Source organism: Heloderma suspectum, chromosome 13, assembly GCF_057233095.1.
Source record: "Heloderma suspectum isolate Gila_16-S chromosome 13, 16-S_ref, whole genome shotgun sequence".
Lineage (NCBI taxonomy): Eukaryota > Metazoa > Chordata > Lepidosauria > Squamata > Helodermatidae > Heloderma > Heloderma suspectum.
Window position 1 is genome coordinate 3,873,680 of NC_139470.1, and position 17,666 is coordinate 3,891,345.

The window sequence follows — 17,666 nt, forward strand, 5'->3', positions numbered from 1 at the left end:
TCTCCCCTACCTGCAGTGCTGAATTTTGGTGCCCTTGAACAAGGGCTCGTCTTTTTGCCAATTAAAGTGTGCTTATGTGCTTGAGGTGCCGAAACTCTAGCCTAGTTGTAGAAGTTTCCCAAATTGAGCTCTGCATAGGCACAGAAAAACGCTTAGGTGGGACTACCATTGTCTTCTTGCAGAGCTAGAGTTGCAGGTAAGCAGCCTGTCTTTTGTAAATGAAAGGCCTCCCAAGGACTATTAGTGGCTTGCAGAGCCTGTGGGTGGAGGTTAGAAAGGAAATGGGTGAGTAGGGACTGCCTCACATAAGAGCCCCAGCAGGTTATCGTATCCTGGAGATGTGCATTAAGGTTTTGGGGGAAGGCAGGGATGCCCACGACAAGATTAAACTCTCCTCCCTGTATTGTAAAGGTTCCAAGAAGGACAGGAGGACACACTTTTGCCTTTCTTGTGCTCCGGAAACCTTCCCTGCCCTTGCTTTAAAATCTTCGGGATTGGGGCTCGCAGCCAGCCTCAACCTTGAGCCCTTGGCTGGCTGGGGCATGCTGGGAATTGTAGGCCTTTTCCTCTGTCTAAACATGCATAGGATTGTGCCCTTAACGTTGCATAACACAGCCGCAGAAGGGGGGGGGGTCTGTCCTCCCTTCGGGAAAACTCTTCAACCCAGTGCTGCAGGGCTCCTGCTGCATGGCAGTTGCAGCCCTGAAAAGCAATTCTAGTTAGAAGCTGGGCATGTACTATAAAGTCCCCACTCTGAGAGTTCATGACATCTTAAAGGCAGGGGAAAAAACAACTGAGAAACTACAGCAACCTTCCCTTTTCTCTAACACAAAAACCCACACTTTAAACTGGAGGCGTTCTTACCTGTGGTTTATAGAACCTAAAAGGGTAAGAATGGCCTACGCTCAAGGGTAGTTTTGAGTTTCCCTTGGGGGGAAACCCCTGTTGTAAGGGTGCCTCCTGAGTGGAACGACTTGGGAAGAGAGACCACCTCTTCTGTAGTGGGAATGAGCGATTCTTTCCAGTGCAGCAACACATCAGTGACTCATCCAGTTTAGGAACTACTGCTCTGCTGGGTTTTTTTTTAATGGGGACAATAGGTGGCAGGCTCCAGCACTCAGGAATGCAGCTACAGAAGCCGGGGGGAGAAATACAGAGCTACCTTCCCATTAACAAGACACAAGACTGACTGATAGATACAAAGTTTTATTACAAGAAATTTAAAACAGACAGTCTCCAGTACAGAACAATCAGCAGAGAGAAAAAGAACAGACGCCTGTCTCCGTTTTTTAGGACATTTAACTGGGCACTTCGGGTATTAAAGATCATGTTATTTACACAGAGAGGCACAGCCATGACATAAGGCTTTTCCCAGACGTGACAGGGAAAGCCAACACATTGCCAAGTGCAGGCAGAGGAATCACTCCCAGCAGCAAAAGCCAAAAGTCCAAGCAGTTGAGCTCAAGCCCCAGCAGCACACATCCTGGCGCTGGCTGCTGGCTGGACTAGCAGCAGACCTTTGAACACCTTGCTGCATTGCGTGGACAACGTCTCTCCACAGGAACGCAAGCACCCCTAAGCGGAACACCTAAAAGACTCCGAACCTGTCCTACAGATAAACAGTTGGACTGATCCCCACACACAGACCTCTCCCCCTACCCCAGAGCGGAAACACACTGCACATTCAGAAAAGCAGTCCTAAAGCAGGAGCCAAGGGGTTCTTACTGCCACGTCTCTGGCCTGCAGCTGTGGTATGCCTGCATCCCCGTCACCCCTCCAGGAAAAACCACTGCCACATTGAAACAAGCAGCACAGCACAAGTCCTCGTGCTCGAAGATGTGCAGGAACAGGCAACCCAGAGGGACTCGGAAACCACCCTACTCGTCGTCGGAATAGTCAGATTCAGCTCGCCAGGGTTTGGCCTGTAAAAGAGAACAGCAGGAAGTGAAGGCAGGGTCCGGCCAGCAGACGGGCAAGGCAGCAACATGCAACTCAGGATGCTGCTCTCAATGGGTTTTTCCCATGTTCAGAAGCTCTGCACTGTGGCTAAGGTTTGCCTTGATAAAGCTACCCCGGGTGCCCCAAGGCATATACACAGCCATGCCATGATTGCAGGGCAGCCCACAAAAAGCACAGACTGCCAGATTTGGCACAGAACTCAGCTTGCATTTTTAAGAGCATGTTACCAGCACTCATAGTTTCAAAGGTATGACTGAAAGTGTGCGCATGCGATGCTTGGAGAGACCTCCAAAGCCACAAAAATTAGAGGTGAGAGGCACCAGGCTGCAACACTCTCTCTCATGACTTGGAGAAGCAAAATTTAGGAAAGCCGTGCAAAACAGCCCCATTTATGGGACTGCAAAAGCTTTAATCAATTGAAGAGAGTTTTTAAAGACTAAGAAAGCACTTTATTTGCTTTTTCATTGTTAAGAACGTAAACATGGCAGATGGCAAGCATCTGTTGTAACATAGAATGCACCGTCTAAAAACAATGCTTTTTTCTTCAAAAAGAATACTGTCCTAATCACATGCTTATTTAGATACCAATTGATTTAAACTAAACAGATCAATCAAGTAAGGTTCCTTTAATCAGGTGGCAGCCCTAATAATTTCTTGTTTTTTAAAAAGAGTTTATGGATTCTCTTGGTGCAGAATTTTGGCATGCCCAAAGGGCCATGAGCCTTGAGGAAGAGAAAGTCCGGGTCATCCACAGCTCTTACCTTGGTGGTGTTGTAATGGGCCGGCCCAGTAGGACTCCTGCCTCCTTCACTTCTCAGGCTGTAGGAGAGTAGAAAAAGAGGCTGACATTTGCGACTGCAACCTGAAACCGACCTCACTTCAATGTTGAGCAGCTTGATCAACTGGTTTATTCAAATGATTTCTAACCTGACTTTTGGGGCATAGCCCTCTCAGTGCAGGACAAAATCACATACATTTACCAAATGCTCCCCTGATTAGTGGACAGCAACAAATGAAGTTCAACGACTGGCACATCCACCAAGCACAGATTGAAACAAAAAACTCCCCCAAATTCTTCCAAATCCTTGGTGATGGCCACCGGTATCCTCTTTTAAGAAGAGAACGCAGCAGCAGCAGCTCCTGCTCCAGGTAGCACCAACTAAGCCAGGCCCTCAAGGACTGCTGCCGCCACCCACCCCGGTGTTCAGAGGCAGACGCAAAGGGGGCTGGGATATCATGCCACAAGGAGGACAGAGCAGAGTTCCTGGCAAGCCCTACTAGGGTGGTGCAGGCAGGCAGAACGGAAGTGTCCCTCCCCCGTCTTCCGGATTTGCCTAGCTCTGTCTCTGGGAGCAAGCGAGAGAGTAGCCCACAGGAGAGGCAGGCATTCCTCCACCGAGGGAGAATTTGGTTCTGCTCCTAACTGGAACCAGGAGAACCTGCAAAGCACAGGCTGGTGGCAAGGGAGTCTCTACCTGGGCCGAGTCGGAACAGCCACTCCGAAGCTTGGCTCGTAGCTGAGAGGGAAGTTGAGGGACGAGCGCCTGGGGGGCAGGGGGGCAGCTGCAGGGTCAGTTTGGCCCCCAGTGGGTGCTCTTCCACGGCCACCTCCCAGCTCCTTGGGCTTCCCCGCCCTGGAGGAGCCAACATGGTTCTCCCGGATGTTGTTGGGAGAGGTCAGCTGAATGAGTCTGGCAGCCACCTGTTTGCCCCCGGGGTGGCTCCCTTGGACCAGCTGGGGAGGTTTCTGCTGGCTGAACTCCTGAAGGTACTGAGGTGAGATTTCCCCTGAAGTAGAAGAGAGAAAATCAGGAACCACAGTGGACAGAGCCACAGACACGGAGCAGACACACAGAGTCCATCTTCAGAGAAGTCCAATTACAGACTGTGCCTGCCACCAAGAAGTGAGCTGGACTGGACTGACTGCTCAGTATGAAGAGGGTGTGAAACATGTCCCAGCTGCAAGACCCAAAAGGCTGCACATCAGTGGGCTCCAGGCGCACAGCTACACAAAGGCAGCACAGCCCCCGTGGATGGAAGGAGTGCTGCCCCCTCCCAGGTGGCCTAAGTCCGGCGCTGGCCCAGTTTCCCCTCCCTCTTGGTGGCCAGTCTCTGCCAGGGAGGTGCATCCCTCACCCCCTCCTCGGCACAGGAAGCCGAGGGATCGTCCCCCCTCCCTGGAATTGCCCTACTTTGGGCAGCAAAGCAGACTGCTGCTCTGCAGAGCTTTCAGCTTGGGCATCAGCTCAGCCGGCCCAGGGCCAACGGCCACACCTTGATGGCGAATGCGCCTCCGCGGCAGGTCCGGCGACTCTGCTCTCTCGGAGTTATCCACGGCTGGCATCCCTTGCTGCGGCAGTGTTCTTCCTGCAGAGGGGGCAGTGGCTGGGCGCAAGTCACACTGGTCCTGCATCAAGAGAGGGCACCAGGCATTTGGGGGCCTTCCCAGGACAGATGCCATGTCAGAGGGCTTACCTACTGCACAGCCGTCACACGAGGCTCCAGGTGAACTCTGCCATGCTCCATACCTGATGGTGGAAGAGGATCTCTTCTTCAAGCTGGACGCCACAGAACTCGCATGGGAGCATGAGGCTACTGTGGAGCTCGGGCTGGAAAGGAAGCGTCTCCCTGCTGCTGCTGGTGGACTGACTGCTTTGCAGCTGCTCCCACAGGTCCCGGAGACGCTCAGACTGCGGGACAAAGGAGCTTCTCTTGCTAAAGGAGGCCAACGCACTTCTCGGGTTGCAGCCGGTCTGTTGTGCGGACGAGAGCAGAAAGCGGCCGTTATTTCCCTCCTTCTCGGCTCCCTGCAAGCAACTGGGAAGCATGGCAGAAACAGCCGGCAATGCTGAACCCATCCTTACCCCAGGCCCGGAGCGACTCCCATCAACAGAAGCAGTCCATGGCCAGCTCCCCCTTGCTCTGAGCTTCATGATCACCAGCAAACAAATATCTATGTTTTAAGCTGAGGTCATAAATATGTTTGTTTCAAATTACAACAGAAGAGTTTGCCATTTGGACCCAGCATAGTCCATTTTGGAAAATGTCTTATCTGCACAAGCTCAAGGCAGCAGACATGGGAACACAAAAAAATGAGAGCTCTTGACAAAAACATAGCAGCATATTAACCCCAGCCCCTAAGACCAGGGTGCACAACCTTTTTGGCCCATCTGGCGAAGGCGGGGCCCCCGGGGTTGCACACCTACACCCACCTGCAGGGGAAGGCTTTCGCCTCACCCCCATTCCAGCAATCTGGGGGTGGGGGTGCATCTTACTTTTTTTCTCCGAAATATTTTTTCTGCTACTGCAAACCTTGTGGTTCCCCCAAGCCGGTGCCTCTCTTTTGTTTCTGAGTAGGCCCATTTTGGCTACACAGCCATCGTGGCTCAGCACCTGAGTTCTTTGGTAGCAGATCTGATGGTAGAAGTACAGCCATCGGGGACTACTCAGTTCTCCTGACCGTGGTACTTGCGTTAACAAGTCCGAGGAGAATGTAGAGGCAACGAAAGCTGTGCAAAGAGCTTTGCTAGGGAAGCACCGCTGCCAAGGCAGCTCCACTCAGAGCGCTAGAAGACCTGACCTCCTCCCTCACATTCTGCTTCTGGAGCAGAGCATTCCCAGCCAGCCTCAGAGACTAGGGAGGAGGCATCCCAAAGTGACACAGGGAGAGGCAGTTTAGTGTCTGCATGCACAGCTTTCTCCTGATTGGGAAGTGAGACCCTTAAAGCACAAGTTACACACAACACGGCAGTTATGCTAATCATGCCATCACTGCAAAATCGGGGAAGGCACCTGTGGAACCCCACCCCGTTGAGCCCAGAAGTCTTTGACTGACACTGCTGGTGCCTTTTCGTCTCTGTTGCTAAGGGCCAGAAACCTGCTCTTATTTTATCTTAAATGGCAGCTACAATTTTGGGCTGGTTGTGAGAGTGGACATGCGTGCCCAAACTGCCCAGCCCTGCCTTCCGCACAGTGGACTTCGTAGGCATAACAAAAGGCCTGGGCCCTATTCCACAGAGCAGCCAGGTTCCCCATCTATTGGCGTTAGAAAGACACACTGCAAGATACAAAACCTGATGAAGGATTAGCTCTCCCTCAGGGTACAGCTCCTCGCAGAATTCACAAGGCAGCAGGATCTCGGCTGCAAGGCAAAGAGAGACGAGATTACATGCCTCATTGCAGTGCCCCTCGAGCCTCCTGCTCTTCAGAATGCCTATCAGCCCTGCCAGTCACATACTGATGTGTGTGGTGCTGTACAGTTGCATCACCCTCCTTATAGCCTGGGCGGCAGAACATCATTCTTGCCATTTCAATGCCAGCCTGGCTGACATTGAGTTGTCCAGAGCTAGCCACACAGGTCTAGGAGAGCAGATCTGACCACACAGCTCAGTTCTGGCCATGGAAGCAAACTGGCCCTCTGCACACACACCCCGCACACACACAGGGACCAGAAAACCTCAGACAATTCTTTGGAGTGGGGTGGGGTGTTTCCATATGTGCATTTTAGACACTCAAGTTTTCTAGAATGTAGCTCTGCATTCAGAAGCTCAGCAGGTTTCCACAGGCTCTCTCCTGTTCCAGCAAATATTTATTTAAAGCATTTCACCCTGCTTTTCAGCTGAGAAGGCTCCCAGGGCGGCTTGCATACAAACACCACACACAAGACAGTCTCTGCCGCTAGGCTTACAATCTAAATGACATAAGAACATAAGAAGAGTCCTGATGGATCAGACCCAGTGTCCATCTAGCTCAGCATTCTGTTCACACAAGGGCGAACCAGCTGTTGACCAGGAACCCACAAGCAGGACAGGAGTGCAAGAGAACCCTCCTGCCCATGTTCCCTAGCAATTGGTGTATATAAGCGCACTGCTTCTGGTACTGAAGGTAGCACAGAGCCATCAGAACTAGTAGCCAGTGGTAGCCTTCTCCAGGTATTTATCTAACCCCCTTTTAAAGCCATCCAAATTGGCGGCCATCACTACATCCTGAGGTAGTGAATTCCATACTAACAATGTGCTGTGTGAAGAAGCCCTTCCTTTTATCTGTCCTGAATCTCCCACCCCTCAGCTTTGTGGGAGGGCCCCACTGCGTTCTAGCATTATGAGAGAAAAATGTCTCCCTATCCACATTCTCCACACCACACTTAATTTTGTACACCTCTATCATTCCTCCCGACCCTCCTTTTTTCTAAGCTAAACAGTCCCAGCTGTTGTAACCTTCCCTCATAGAGGAGATGCTCTAGCCCCTTGATCATTTTAGTTGCTGTTTTCTGCACTTTTTCCAGCTCTATAATATCTTTTTTTAGGTGCGGTGACAACTGTACACAGTATTCTAAGTGTGGTCACACCATAGATTTGTATACAGGCAGTATGATATTGGCCATTTTATTTTCAATTCCTTTTCTAATTATGACAACACAAAAGGAAAAAGCAACGGGGGGGGGGGGGGGGACAAGCAAGTTCAGGCCCCAATCCTTAAAATTAAGCAGTTGTTCTTATGAAGACCAGCTGCAACGGAAATGCCCTGGGGAGAGGAACCTGATGGCACTGTTCTCCCAGCAGAACCAATGTCTCTGCTTCCTGTCTTTCCCTCTGCTGCAGCCTTGTACTGTGGATTCTAGCTACTTCTTCCTTCGTCCCACCATTACTTAAGGCCTGTCACATGATATGCTTGCAGCCTGAGGAGTTGCTAAAGCACAGCTCCTCCCCACACTGTGAAGGTAGCATGAACTATATTCAGGCCACATGGGATGAAGTGCAGCATGGTGGCCCCTCGTATTATCTCTGCAGAAATCAGGCGTCTTCCTACAATGTAACTTCCACAGTAGTGAAGATCAAGTCGGTGCAAGGTGATTTTGAAATTCAGCCTTGTCCCTGGCTCCTTGGACTCGAGACCTCCACATTGACAGGCCAATCTTGCCTATCCACCCCCTCCCAACAGCACACAGCCCTGCTTGTCCCTGGATCCTGTGTGAGCCCCCCAACCCTAGCAGCCTAACCAAGCACACACACCCCTCATCGAAACCAAAATCTTTGAACATTTTTTAATAGCTGCTGCAGTAGTACTAGAATGCCTGTGAACATTCCATGACATCAGAGCAACCCAACCAATGACCAGAGGGGCTCCCAGACAACCAACATAAAATATTTACTTACTTTTGGACCTGTCTGGAGTGTTAGCAGGTATTAGCAAATCCTGAGAGAAGATATTGGAGTCATTTGCCTCAATCAAGTTCTCAGCTGGCCCAGTCCTGATGGGGAAGATATTCTTCCAGAAGTCCCTCTGCTCCTCTATCGCCCTGGGCTCATGAGAACCATTTTCATGCTGCAAGCTAAGAGCCAACAGGTAATCCAAGTTGCAGTCCGGCTCTCCGCCAAAGGGCAGGGGGGTTGTCATCTTTTCCAGGTGGGCTTTGTGGGACAAAACATAACCCAACATTAGGAACAAATGGGGTGGGGTGCTCTGATCTTGACTGTCATCCCTGTCTGACCTCTCATTTATTATTGTTGTTGTTACTGTTATCCCACGTTTTCCCCCAATACTGGGACTCAAGGCGGCTTTACAACATTAAAAACATGTACGGTTAAAACATATAAATAGAAATATACAAAAGTTAAAAATATAATTAAATCATCAATAATATTACAACTGTATAAAATTTTAGTAACTTAAAGCCAACACCAACATAAACAATAGTATTAATCCATCATATTCTCACAGGTCCAGACTATCTATCCCCAAAAGCCTGCCGGAACAAAAATGTTTTTGCCTGCCTGTGAAAACATACCAAGGAGGGTACCCCACTCGCCCCCCTGGGAAGGGGGTTCCAGAGCCTTGGGGCAGCCACCGAGAAGACAAAGCTCTCATTTGCAAAACAAGCAGCGACACAAACCAAAGATGTGGAGGTGCCTTTCAAAGCTTATGCAAAGACTTTCCTCAAACTGGATCTCAAGGAAGGAGGGCTAAAAAGGGACGAAAGCTATACCCTCTGACACATCCAACAGCACTGAAGAGAGCCAGCTCGCATGATCTGCGGGATACCATAGCTTTGAGGTATGTACTGGTGGCCTGTGAGGCTGCTCCACGTACAGCCACTGGGAGTGTTAACGAGTCAGGCAACAGACTTCACCTTGCCCCAGGAATTCAAGGCTGCTCATCCAGTACCAGCACTCTTCACACCTGCAGTGGCTGCACTGTCTCTTCAGGGTGGTTTCAGCTCCTGCTGTTCCTCAGCACTTCACTCCTATGCTGACAAGTCAAGTACTGGCTAACGCACAGAAAGCAACAGAAGATGCCACCTTTGGAAAAGGACGTGTTTCTGCCCAGGAGGACTGAAGTCACTACAGCTCCCAACAGCCAGCGCTGCCAGTATCCTACATTGCCCCCTGCCCTCCCCCACCGCCCAGGGAAGCAGCAGCTGACGCCTGCAGGAACTTCCAGACATCGTTAATTAACTGTTGGTGGAATATAAACGTGACCACTTGGTCCAGCTGCCAAGAGTTGACATGTCCAAAGAGGACAACCTCAGGAGAGAGAGGAAGGAAACCCTAACCTACACTTGGGGAAAGGTCTGGGCTACTGGGAGCAGCAGCACAGAATGATTAGCTTTTCTTAACAGAGATATTAGATGTTTCTACTTAACTGCTTTAATTCTGACAGCAAGCCACCCAGAGAACGTGGCTTCAAGACTGCATGCACCAACCCTAAGAAGCTGCCTGTGTGCCACGCTGTTTCTGTTGCCATCTTCCTCTACTCTCAAGCGGGACGAGATCTCAGAAGTTGCAAGTGTAATTTGGGGGAAAATCCACTGCCAGCCATAACCCCACAGATGCCCCTGAGCCAGGTTCAGCCCTCATTCCTTTTGCCTCCCCTTAAACCAGGGGGTAGCCAAATCAACCAAGTGGTTTGACATATGGGAGAATTGTTTCCCATAAAGGCCTGATCAGCAGTCAGCTCCAATAATTTTAGAGAGAATAAGGCTTGAGAGAGAAAAATCAGTAAGATACCATAAGAGATACCACACAGATTTCTACCTAACCTACATGGAATCACTATGAAGCTAAGCCACTTACATGCAAACAGCACAGGTCTCTTCCACAGATGTTCAACTGAAAACAGTTGCAGACACAACACAGTACATTCTCTTCATCACAAAATTCTCTCCAGCCCAGGAAGGGAATAATGCCCCCTCTGCCAGAGCTAGACAGATTGAATCCACAAGAATAAGTTTTGGTTGCTCAGAGACAACTGTGCCTTGCCCGCTTCACTATACTGGAGGGAGGAGACTTTCAGCAGAAACAGGAGCTCTTAAAGCAGCCTTTCCCAACCTGGTGCCCTCCAGAGTTTTGGACTACAGCTATCAGCATCCCTGACCACTGGCTGTGCTCGCTGGGGCTCAGGGGAGTTGGTCCAACACATCTGGAGAGCACCAGGTTGGGGAAGGCTGTCTTGGGCTTTTTCTCCACACGTGCATTATCAAGTAGCATAAAGATGTCAGAAATAAATAAAGCACTCTAAAGACTCACAAGGAACAACTACACAAAATGTCAAGTTTGCAGGTTTTCTAACTATGCCCTTACTGCGATTCTGATCTGGCTGCGGCACAGAGATGCGCCTCTTATTGAACTCCTTGGGGAGCTGGTCGCCTGAGAGACAATTGTACAGCCTCCTTTCTGGGAAGTTGTTCATCCTTGACAGGGATCCCACAGAGTCGTCTGCATGAAGGATGTTCCGGATCGTCTGAACATTGCGGAAAACTGCCTCAGAATTCAAGCAGGGCTTGGCCTGGCTGACTCTCGCATCCTCGGCCTGCTTCCCACAGCCCTCTGGGTGCTCCTTCAAGTCTCTGAGCATCACGTTGCGGCTGCACCTGCTGCAGCGCTCGGTCCGAGCACCGCAGTAGTCCTCGTGGTCTTGAAGCTTGTTGAAGGCAAGCTCGATCTCACAGTGCCGGCAGGCCGTGGGCCGCAAGGGGCACTCCGAAGCCTGCAGGAAGAGAGCAAAACACACACATTCACCCGTCAGCACAGCAGCCTTGCAGGCCTGGTCCGGGATGTGGAGGAAATAAAGGAGGCACCTTTACCAGAAGACTGAAAAAGCCACCTTCAGGAATGAGTTTGGAGAAGCCAGGCTGTTTGTGCTACTTAAGGAAGGGCTGCCGGATACCCATTCCTAGATAGGAGCATGCCAAGAAGCTGCGTTTTCAGTGAGAATTCCTGCGCCGGTTTAAGAAGGTCATCGAATTAGACTCAAAAAGGGGCCAAACACTCTTTTTGTGAATCCAGCTCACCATGCATTGCAAACAAATCAAAAGAGATGGCCACCTGCCATCTCACCCCATTTGGCAGCAGCATGCCAGCACATTCACACAGTCTTCAGTGCCTGCTGCCACTGCCACCTCAGCAGTTTCACCATGTCCACAACTACATGCTAAAATACAGAATATCCGAAGGAGCCCTCTGTTGACCACCCCCGGGGATGAAACTAGTATATTCCTACGAGTCGTCTAAAGACCAGAGAAAGGGAGGGCCGTAGCTCGGTGGAAAAGCAGGCATGCTTTGCAGGCAAAAGGTCCCAGGTTCGATCCCCAGCATCTCCAGGTAGGGCTGGGAAAACTCCTGTCTGTAACTCTGGAGAGCCATCGCTGCCGTTCAGCGTCGCCAGTACCGGACGTGGATGGACCAATGGTCTGACTCAGTCCAAGGCAGCTTCCGATGTCCCTATTGATTCTCTTGCCGTTTACAAAACGCTTCTCCGCCTAGATGGAGGCCGCTGCAACTCACCACGAGCACCCATGCAAGTGGCTATTTTACCAGCCCGAAGCCAAGGCTTGGTTAGCTGTGCTTGTCCCGCACAGTATCCCAAGATAAAAGCCAGCCCATGAAAGCATACTAACCATGTGCTCCTGTAACAGACCACTGTCCATCTTCATGCTGCATTTACAGGTAACCTAAGATTTAAAGACACACACGCATGAACGCACAACGGAATAGAATTTGTAATTAAACCTGCCTCACAGGAAGAATTACATCATGAGACACGCCGGGCTGGATGAATCACAGGTCGGAATTAAGATTGCCGGGAGAATTATCAACAACCTCCGATACGCAGACGACACCACCCTAATGGCAGAAAGCGAAGAGGATCTCAAGAGCCTCTTGTTGAGGGTGAAAGAGGAGAGTTTAAAAGCTGGTTTGAAACTCAACATTAAAAAAACTAAGATCATGGCATCTGGCCCCATCACTTCCTGGCATACGGAAGGGGAAGAAATGGAAGCAGTGACAGATTTTACTTTCTTGGGCTCCAAGATCACCGCAGACGGTGACTGTAGCCATGAAATTAAAAGGCGCTTGCTCCTGGGGAGGAAAGCTATGGCACACCTAGACAGCACAGTAAGAAGCAGAGACATCACCTTGCCGACAAAGGTCCGTCTAATCAAAGCTATGGTTTTCCCAGTAGTAATGTATGGCTGTGAGAGCTGGACTATAAGGAAGGCTGAGCGCCGAAGAATTGATGCTTTCGAACTGTGGTGCTGGAGAAGACTCTTACGAGTCCCCTGGACTGCAAGGAGGTCAAATCAGTCCATCCTAAAGGAAATCAACCCTGAGTGCTCGTTGGAAGGACAGATACTGAAGCTGAAGCTCAAATATTTTGGCCACCTAATGCGAAGAGAAAAGTCACTGGAAAAGACCCTGATGCTGGGAAAGACTGAAGGCAAAAGGAGGAGGGGACAGCAGAGGATGAGATGGCTAGATAGCCTCACTGATGCAATGAATATGGACTTGAGCACACTCCGGGAGAGAGCGCAGGACAGGAAGGCCTGGAGTGCTATGGTCAATGGGGTCACGAAGAGTCGGACATGAATGAATGACAACACAGGGAGAATACATACAAGAGTGGCCTCCCCAGCCTGGTGCCTTCAAGATGTGTTGGCTGGGGGATGGTGGGCGTTGCAGTCCAACACATCCGGAGGACACCAGGCTGCGGGAGGCTGTGTTGGTTGTGTTGGGGAGGGAAGGAGGTGCCGCTTATCACCTGTGTGTGCTCCAGCTCTTGATGGTTTCTCATCTCCAGTTTCGGGAAAGGATCCTTGCAGACAGGGCATACCACGATGTTCCGACGGCAGTGGATCTCATGGATGGTGAAGTTTGCTGCAGGGATATCCTTTTTGCTGTAAGAGACAGATGGCACTTGGACAAGGAGCAATGGAAGCAAATGCCTGGAATCTGGAACGCTGACTTGGAGTTGGAGCAAAACTTCTGGGAGGAGGGGGGGCATGTGGAAAAGGATTAAACCTTTTGGAAAGTCTGTCCCACGTTTTTATTACTCTTCTGTGAAGCACTCTCCAGCTGCAATCCTGACTGCACAGGCTTGGAGGTTCCATCCCACAGAACTCAACGGGACTGACAGAAATGTTGCCTCCTTCAGCACAGTAACGTCGTCCCTGCATGCAACTCAGTCAAAAACAATCCATCCACCCTGCAGGCACATCAGCATGTATAGTCTGCGGCTACAAACTGAGCAGAAGACCCAGCGCTATGATACAAAATTCAAGGAATTTTGAATTTTTGCCTTGCAGAGAAGCAATCCCAGTGGGACATTTTGCAGCACCTCCAAAGCGACTGCCCCTGAACAGCAGATCCAAAGCCTTCCCCCATGCCTCCCACAGGGTGCCGTTACTTCCAGGTTACTCCCCCAAACAGAATAAGCGGAAGGACCAGAACCAGCCTACCAAAAGGCAACTGTCTGTCTACAATAAGTTGTGCTCCTTTCAAATGCTGCGGATTAGCCAAGATGATCTTTGGTGCAACCTTGGCTTGAGAGAGAGCAAGGAACCTCCGGAGCAACAGCCATTAGTCACACGGTCCACTGTCACAGTGCACTCTGGTCAACCGTAGCCATTTCCAAAGTGGAAAGTCAATCAGCAAGGGCAAATTCCATGTGGCATGGAGGCCTCTGCAGAATTTACAGGAACCTGACTACCCACAAGAAGCCTCCCTTCAACAAATAAAGCTTATGAAAAGTACAACCCCAAACTCTGACTACTTGATAGAAAAACAGATATATTAACTACAGACCTGTCACGCAATCGTTAACCTGAGATAGCCGTCCCAAACTCACTTTAAACTCTGAACCTTTAATAACGAAATACTTAGCATTCGAATAAGGTTGTTTCAAATATTCAGAGCACTGCACATTATCTCAATAATCCCTATAACAAACCCTGAACAGCAGGCCAATATTTCCCCCATCCTTACAGTTTACAAGGGGGGCAGAGGGGGCTTTGAGGTCATGGCTATATAGCAAGTTCGTGGTAGAGGGGGGATTTTAACCCAGGACTTTGTCATTCACAGCTGTTTTTCTGCCACTATGCTACATGTTAACCTATTCAGAGAATGAATCCAAGGCTGGCATGAGTTGAACATGACTTGTCAGCCTGGGGAAGATCCAGGGCAAGGGCTCTTGATTCATCCCCTTTCACAAAATAGCAGGCACATTCTGTCTGGTGGACAAACCCCACAGAAAGGAAGAAGAGGGAGACAGTGGCAAACCACCATGACACGCCTTGCTCCTGAGTCAGCTCCACCACAGCCAGTCTTTTAAAACGTCACTATTTTAACATTCTGGTTTTCAGTCTGTTCTTCTCTTCCGCAGCACCCCTGGCGTTTACTCATGCTTCTTGTTTTAAAACTTTGAAATAATATGTTATAACGGAAATTATGCATTTTAAGAATGTCGAGGGTCACTTTTGGGACTCTGGTCAAAAAACAAAATACATTTTAAAATAAAACAAAATAAAGAACAAGCGACCTAAAACGATGTGGAAGGCGGCACAGGTGAAGCCTTATGGAATTTCTTGTCTACGAGAGTTTGTCTACCTTCAGAAGACAGAGATAACAGACTCAAATGCCCGATGATGCAAACCAACCCAAGTGCTGTGCAGCTCCGCGGTAGAGCAAGTGCTTGGCATGCAGAAGGTTTGATCCCCGGCATCTCCAGGTAGGGCTAGGAAAAACTCCTGCCTGAAACCCTGGAGAGCCGCTGCTGCTAGTCAGTGTCGACAGTACTGGGCGAGATGGACCAAACAGCTGACTCAGCAGCAGGCAGCTTCCTAGCAAGATGCGCCGGGCAACAGCGGCTGACTTTCGGTTCTTACCAATTGCTGCACAGCCGGGTTTCACATTCCTTTTCCGCCACTGCAGCCATCGCTCCTCTGCTGTTCTAGGAGCGAGGGGGAGGGGTGGGGGGGAGGGGGAGAGAGAGAGAGAGAGAGGTCACTTTCCCTTTCGGTTTCACCAGCCTGCTTACTCACTGGCATCCTCCTCGGAACCCTTCCCACAAACAACCGGCCCGGCCCGGCCCGGCCCGGCCCCAGATCGTTCGCCACACTCTCCCAATCCCCTCGCCCCGGCACCGCCTTCCGGCAGCCTAGGTGCCCTGAGGCCCGTGTAATCCCTCTCCCCGTGAAGCTGACAGGCAAGACGAACGGCTCACAGGGCTGCCGGCCTCACGCCGCGGCGTGGCCTGACCTACCTCACAGGGCTGCTGTGAACGAGGGCGGGAGTGAAACCAGGGGAGTCGCCCGCGCTCCTTGGAGGATGGGCGGGGTGATGGTTGGGGGGGTCCAAGCCCCTGCCCTCCCGCCACAAAAGGCTGCTCCACGTTCAGCCCACAAGCAGGGCGCCCGCCCCTTATATCGAGCGGGAGGGACAGTGGCGCCCCCCCCCCGGGACGCGCCGCGGTTTCCAGCCGCTGAGGGAGGGAGGAAAGGCGGAAAGGGCGGCTCGGGGCGGGGGAGACCGGCTCGGCTGCTTCTTCCCCCCGCCGACCCCGACTTACCTAGCTGTTGCCCGCCCCGCTTCCGCCTCGCCTCGCCTCAGCCGCCGCCTCACACACAGCGAGAAAAAATCGGGAAACCGGCCCTCAGCCGCCTCAGCGCCGCCTCGCCCCCCCACGACGCGATTGGCCGGCGCCGCCTCGCCGTTGGCCGGCGCCGAGCTCCCATTGGTCGCCGGCCTGTCAAACGCGTCTCTTCCCCCACCCCCGACGCGCCTTCTCATTGGTCCAGAAGGGGCAGGCGCAAAGGCCCCTCCCCGCCCCCTCGCTCTGGGGTCTCCGCTGCGGCGAACGGGAGGCGCCACAGGCGTCAGGGCAAGCCGCGCCCCTCGCCCCCTCCGCTTAGCCGTGGGGCGCCCGCCGCCCCTCCCCGCGCACGCGCCCCGGGGCAAGCCGTCTCCAAGCGCCGCCCCCCGGCTGCGTGGGAGCGCCCCGCAGCCTTCCGGGCCGAGCGGCGCGATGAAAGCGCCCCGTGTGCAGAAGCGGGGGAGGCGGGCTCCTTGCCTGGGCCGCGCCGCGGGCCCGCCCGGGAAGCCGGCTCGCCCGCGGCCCAGGCCACGGGGGCCGGCGCGGCGCTCCCCCAGCCAGGTGGCCGCCCCCCGCCCCGGGCTCCCCGCCGCGGCCCCCGAGCGCGCTGCGGCCTCGCGGGGCCTCTCGCGCCCTCCGGCGCCCTGCCCGCCGCGCGGGACTCCGGCTCTGCCAGCGCCGCCCCTCCTTTGTCCGCCGCCCCCTTCTGGCTCCAGCGGCGCTGGCACGCGCCCCTCGCCGTCGCTGTTAGACGAGCGACGGGCAGCGGTGGCTTCAGCGGAGCCAGTGGCCGAATGCTGACTCTGCCCCGCTGGGTGGCGCCCCCGGCCCCTCCGACCTTGCTCGGCTCCGCGAGCGGCCCGCCCGCGCCGTCAGTTCTGCTTGCTCCAAGCAGGGGAAGGCCGCGGGTGCCCTCGCCGGGCACCTGCCCCCTCGCCTCTGATGGCCCTACAGCAATTCACGCCCCCCCCCCCCGCCGCTTCCGCCCTACACTCTTCTTTCCAAGAGGCCCGGCCCTTTTGGCAGGCAAGTTGAAAAGGTTACGTCACCATTCTGCCTATCCTACCCTTTTCCGAGAGACTCACCGTTACCTAGGCATCTTCTGGATGTAGTGCAGCACTGTCTGTTTCAAGGGGTTTCTCATAGTCGGAAGCGGGGGCAATACAGGGCTTGGGGTTTTTATGCACATGTAGATTTCTTATTAAAATGTATTTATAAAACACTTCCCTATATGTAGCACTGTACAACAGCACCAAATAAAAAACAATGCACCAAATAAGCAATCAGGCCAAATACACCATTTCTTTTGTAACTCAGCAGCAATAGTAATGTGAAAAAAACAATGAAGGGTCTTGTGGCACCTTAAAGACTAACACATTTAGGGCACAATCCTATGCATGCTTAGAAGGAAGTCCTACAACTCCTAGCATGCCCCAGCCAGCTATGCAAAGCCCCTGCAAAGAGGGAGAATACAAATAATTAATTTCAGTTGGTTCAGATATATTTTTGGACAGCCGTTCAAGATAACTAAACAGAACCTCCATATGTTCAGAGAAGAGCAACCACTGCGGAGCAAGAGCAGGAGAGGCCTGTTCCCTTCAAGCTGTGCTTGAACAGTATCTGTCTGCCCACTGTGGAAACTGGACACCAGACTAGATGGGCCCAGCTTGATCTGACCCAGCTTCAGAGCTCTTCCTATTCCTTTTATAAAGGGACAAAGGGGAATCTGAAGCAACGCAAATACAGAATACAGACTGCCAGTGCGGGAGGGCACTGGGTGGGGGAAAGGTGCAGCTCAAGCAAATTAAAGTTAACCATGGCAGCCCACAACAAACAAGATGTGT

At 52.1% G+C, this 17,666-nt stretch overlaps 1 protein-coding gene across 7 annotated transcripts in view; it reads right to left on the reverse strand.

Moving 5' to 3' along the window:
- Window positions 1-1,190: 1,190 nt before the first annotated feature.
- The window catches only part of TRAFD1 (TRAF-type zinc finger domain containing 1), a 72,342-nt gene continuing 55,866 nt past the window's right edge, over window positions 1,191-17,666 (reverse strand). Inside the window, exons 1-12 of one of the 7 annotated variants that reach the window (XM_084820411.1) lie at window positions 15,799-15,904; window positions 15,116-15,175; window positions 12,994-13,129; window positions 11,855-11,908; window positions 10,539-10,944; window positions 8,115-8,369; window positions 6,033-6,100; window positions 4,488-4,712; window positions 4,234-4,366; window positions 3,435-3,747; window positions 2,721-2,778; window positions 1,191-1,922 (exon numbers count right to left, since the gene is read on the reverse strand). In XM_084820411.1, coding sequence (XP_084676537.1) covers window positions 1,878-1,922; window positions 2,721-2,778; window positions 3,435-3,747; window positions 4,234-4,366; window positions 4,488-4,712; window positions 6,033-6,100; window positions 8,115-8,369; window positions 10,539-10,944; window positions 11,855-11,908; window positions 12,994-13,129; window positions 15,116-15,165 — 1,743 coding nt within the window. In that variant the 5' untranslated portion in view covers window positions 15,166-15,175; window positions 15,799-15,904 and the 3' untranslated portion in view covers window positions 1,191-1,877. Of the gene's footprint in view, window positions 1,923-2,720; window positions 2,779-3,434; window positions 3,748-4,233; window positions 4,367-4,487; window positions 4,713-6,032; window positions 6,101-8,114; window positions 8,370-10,538; window positions 10,945-11,854; window positions 11,909-12,993; window positions 13,130-14,837; window positions 14,857-14,887; window positions 15,181-15,492; window positions 15,905-17,666 lie in introns of those variants that run through there. The other 6 variants (XM_084820412.1, XM_084820413.1, XM_084820414.1 and 3 more) reach the window with 6 other exon arrangements.